Genomic DNA, 3,707 nt, shown 5'->3' with positions numbered 1-3,707 from the left:
TCCAACACCCGTGTGGTCCAGATGGGAAAGGAGGGAGAATGAGATGGATGGGGCCAACCAGACGGCCGTGAAAGAGTATGTCCTGCTGGGGCTACACGAGCACCACAACCTAGAGATGGTGCTGTTTGTACTCTGCCTGGGCATCTACTCCGTGATAGTGCTGGGGAACGCCCTCCTCATCGGGCTGAACATGCTGGACCCCCGCCTGCACAGCCCCGTGTACTTCTTCCTCAGCAACCTCTCTCTCATGGATATCTGTGGCACATCCTCCTTTGTGCTTCTCATGCTGGTCAATTCCCTGGAAACCCAAAGCACCATCTCCTTCCCTGGCTGCACCCTGCAGATGTTCCGGACCCTGGCACTGGGCTCCACGGAGTGCCCGATCCTGGCCGTGATGGCGTGTGACCGTCACATGGCCATCTGCCAGCCGCTTCAGTACTCAGAGCTCATGAGCAGGCAGACGTGCGTGTGGATGGCGGCACTGAGCTGGGGGACAGGCTTTGCCAACTCCCTGCTGCAATCCACCCTCACCTGGAGCCTCCCCTTCTGTGGCCACAATGTCATCAACCACTTCTGTGAGATCTTGGCAGTGCTGAAACTAGCCTGTGGGGACATCTCTCTAAACGCGCTGCTAACAATGGTGGCCACTACTGTCGTGACGCTGGCCCCGTTACGGCTCATCTGCCTGTCCTACGTTTTCATCCTTGCTGCCATCCTGAGGGTGCCCTCTGCTGCCGGCTGGAAGAAAGCCTTCTCTACCTGCTCTGCCCACCTCACAGTGGTGGTGGTTTTCTATGGGACCACCTCCTTCATGTACTTCAAGCCCAAGGCCAAGGACCCCAACTTGGCTAAGATTATCGCATTGTTCTATGGGGTTGTGACACCCTCGCTGAACCCCATCATCTACAGCCTGAGGAACACAGAGGTGAAAGCTGCCGCCATAGCTCTGCTGAGGGGAGACCTGCTCTCCAGGGAAATGTCCCGTTTTCCCTGTTGCTCTCTATCAGGCAGGACAGGCTAGGGTACACTCTGGTCATGATTTCAAAATTTCAGTGGCTTAAAACCACAAAGGTTTTTTCTCACTTACGCTGCAGGTCCATCAGAGGTTGGCTGGGGGATGTGCTCTGCACCATCGCCTTCATCCCTCTGGGACTCAGGATGATAAAGTAGCCACCATCTGGCACATTGCTGGTCCAAGTGGCAAAAGGCAAAGAGAAAATGACAAAGCCTGCGCTGATTCTTAAAGCTTCTGCTCAGAAGTGACCTGTTACTTCCACTTCCACCTCACTGGCCAAGGCAAGGCGCACACCAGGGCTGACACCGAGGGGGAGGGAACACCCACCTACCACGCATCTGGAAGGAGGGGGAGGACTGAAGAATTTGTGAAGAGCCTAGTGACAACCACCCACCCTACAGTCAACCCAGGGGCTACTGGAGATTTCTAGAGCTTCCTTTTCTTGGACCAACTGTCCTTCACCGGCTGCTGCCAGGTTCATCATCCCAGGAGAGCGCTGGTTAGCTCTCTTGTGGTGGCTTTGGACTGGGTCGAGCTAACTAGGGTGGAACCGGGCCTCCCCGAGTTTCCTTCCCTGTAAGGTTCTGGGATCAGGTGGACCACGAGAGAAATCCGCATGAGATGGGAGGCGAAGGCGAAGCAGCACCGTCGTGGTGGGAGCCCTCACTTGCTGTCACCGGCCTGGGGCTCACCTTGCTGTCAGCACAGCTGCTCCAGCTCCTGCCACGCCGCCTGCAGCTGCTCGGAGGCCCGTGCCAAGTGTAGCGCCACGCCAGAGAGTGCCAGCTCCTCCTGCAGGTCACCAGTGTCACTGAGCCTGAAGGCAGCGAGGCCCAGACACGGGCTCCGGTCTGTCCTCACCTCCCCCTTCACGCCCCCCGAGAGCAGCTTCAGGCCCGACACCAGGTGCAGAGGCCCAGCTTTGCACAGGCTTCTCCAACTGCTCCCACAATCGACAGCTCTGTTCTCTACAACAGACCCCTTATATCACTCACGCTTGTCCTACTTTGGCCAGACCCTGGCTGATGCCTCACTCAAGAACCTACGATGGCTCCCCTTAACCACAGAATGAAGCCCTAACTCTTCAGTTGAGTTCAAGCCCTCCAGAACCCAGCCCCCCACTTCTCCAGCCCGATGTTCCACTAACCCCCTTCACACGGTGACCCCCTCGCTACAGTGTCTGTACTGCCTGCACCTTGGTGTCTCGCTCATGCTGACCTCTGGCGAGACCTGGGACTATTTTTCCAAGCCACCTTAGACACCAGCTCTCTCACACAGCCTTTCCTGGTGCACTTTGAATAGTCTCTCTTTCCTTTACGTCCCACAGCACTTTGTTGGTATCTTTCACTCGGTATCCATCCCATTCTGCTTTGCATCCATGGTATTTCACCACCACGTGGGCTCCTTGATGGCGGGATTCAACCAGGTCTGGCTTGTCTCTGCAGCTCCCACAGAGCTTTCCCGATAGAGGGTTACTGAACTGAACTGTCCCTCAGAAGCCCTCACAATGTCACATCTGGGGATTGGATCCTGTGCTGCTGGGTGTGCCCCAGGCAGTTGTGGACAGTCCGGGGTCTTAGTCCAAATGTATGGACAGACATGAGCAGAGAGCAGCAGTATCTGGTGGCCACGGCCATGTATTCCAGGAAGTCACTTGAACAAGTCAGGAGACAACAAAGGACCCCTGCTTTGGGACCCAGGAGGCCAAGGTTCCAGACCTGGTTCAGCTGCTCTGCCTGTCACGGTCTTCTTGCTGGCCCTCTCCCTCCAGGAATCCCACAGGCACCTCAAACTCAAACTATCCACAACTGAACTCATCATTCTGCCCCACAAAGGTGTGTCATCATCTCAGGGAATGGCACCAACACCCGCCCCAAGTCACCAAGCCAGAAACGTGGCAGTCACCATAGGCTTTCTTTCATCCCTCACCACCCCACACATCCAAGCAGTCACCATGTCCTAGAGAATCCACCTCGTAACAGCTCTCGGATCAGTCCCCTCCTTCCCACTGACACCGCCTTCACCATCTCTCTCTCAAATAGTGCAACATCGGTTTTGCTGCACTTTCAGCCTCCAAATCCTCTCCAAAATCCATCCTCTGCACCAGCCGTCAAAACACCTATCTGAAAAGACAAAATAACGCAAACAAAACAAAACAATCTGATCCGCTACTCTCCTGCTTAAATCCCTCCAATGAGGCCATTGCTCATTTCCCTAGGATAAAAGCCAGACCCCATGTACCTGCCCAGCCTCATCACTGGCTGCTTGCCTCCGCCCTAACTCCACACACACACACCCTGCAGGTCCAGAGGCCCTGAACTAGTCCCAGTTCCCCAGTAAAGATCAGTCTTTCCTGCTCCTGTGTCTCCCCCTTGCTGTTGCCTCCCATGTCCAAACACCTGACCTTTAGCTAACATACATTGGAGACTTACCACATAGCAGGCTAGGCACTATACTAAGTGTTCTAAGTGCTTTCCTGCTTGGGGACCAGATGGGATGATGGAAATTTCAGGGGAGGAATGTGATATGGACACTGGTGACCAGAGTGAACACTCTCCCAACATCCTGGCATTATGGAAACTCATTCAATCCTCACTCAATGCCCTCCACTCCATCCGGCTTCCAGAAAACCCCTTCTGATCCCTCCTAGCTGGGTGGGGTCTGTCTCAGCTCTGTCTCCCTCTTCAGTGCC

The 3,707-nt window shown here is 55.2% G+C and overlaps 1 protein-coding gene across 1 annotated transcript; it reads left to right on the top strand.

Moving 5' to 3' along the window:
* On the top strand, nt 1-1,358 carry LOC101279896 (olfactory receptor 13C7-like). Its single transcript, XM_004271523.2, has one exon. The coding sequence runs from the start codon at nt 44-46 to the stop codon at nt 1,019-1,021; it is 978 nt and encodes a 325-aa protein (XP_004271571.2). The 5' UTR covers nt 1-43; the 3' UTR covers nt 1,022-1,358.
* The last annotated feature ends 2,349 nt before the right edge of the window (nt 1,359-3,707 follow it).

Source organism: Orcinus orca, chromosome 6 (genome assembly GCF_937001465.1).
Source record: "Orcinus orca chromosome 6, mOrcOrc1.1, whole genome shotgun sequence".
NCBI lineage: Eukaryota > Metazoa > Chordata > Mammalia > Artiodactyla > Delphinidae > Orcinus > Orcinus orca.
Note: the sequence above shows the minus strand (reverse complement) of the source record. Positions and strands in the feature narration are given on the sequence as shown.

Bases quoted from the DNA above. Each gene is read 5' to 3' on its own strand.
- LOC101279896 (XM_004271523.2), top strand. From the start codon at position 44: ATGGATGGGGCCAACCAGACGGCCGTGAAAGAGTATGTCCTGCTGGGG.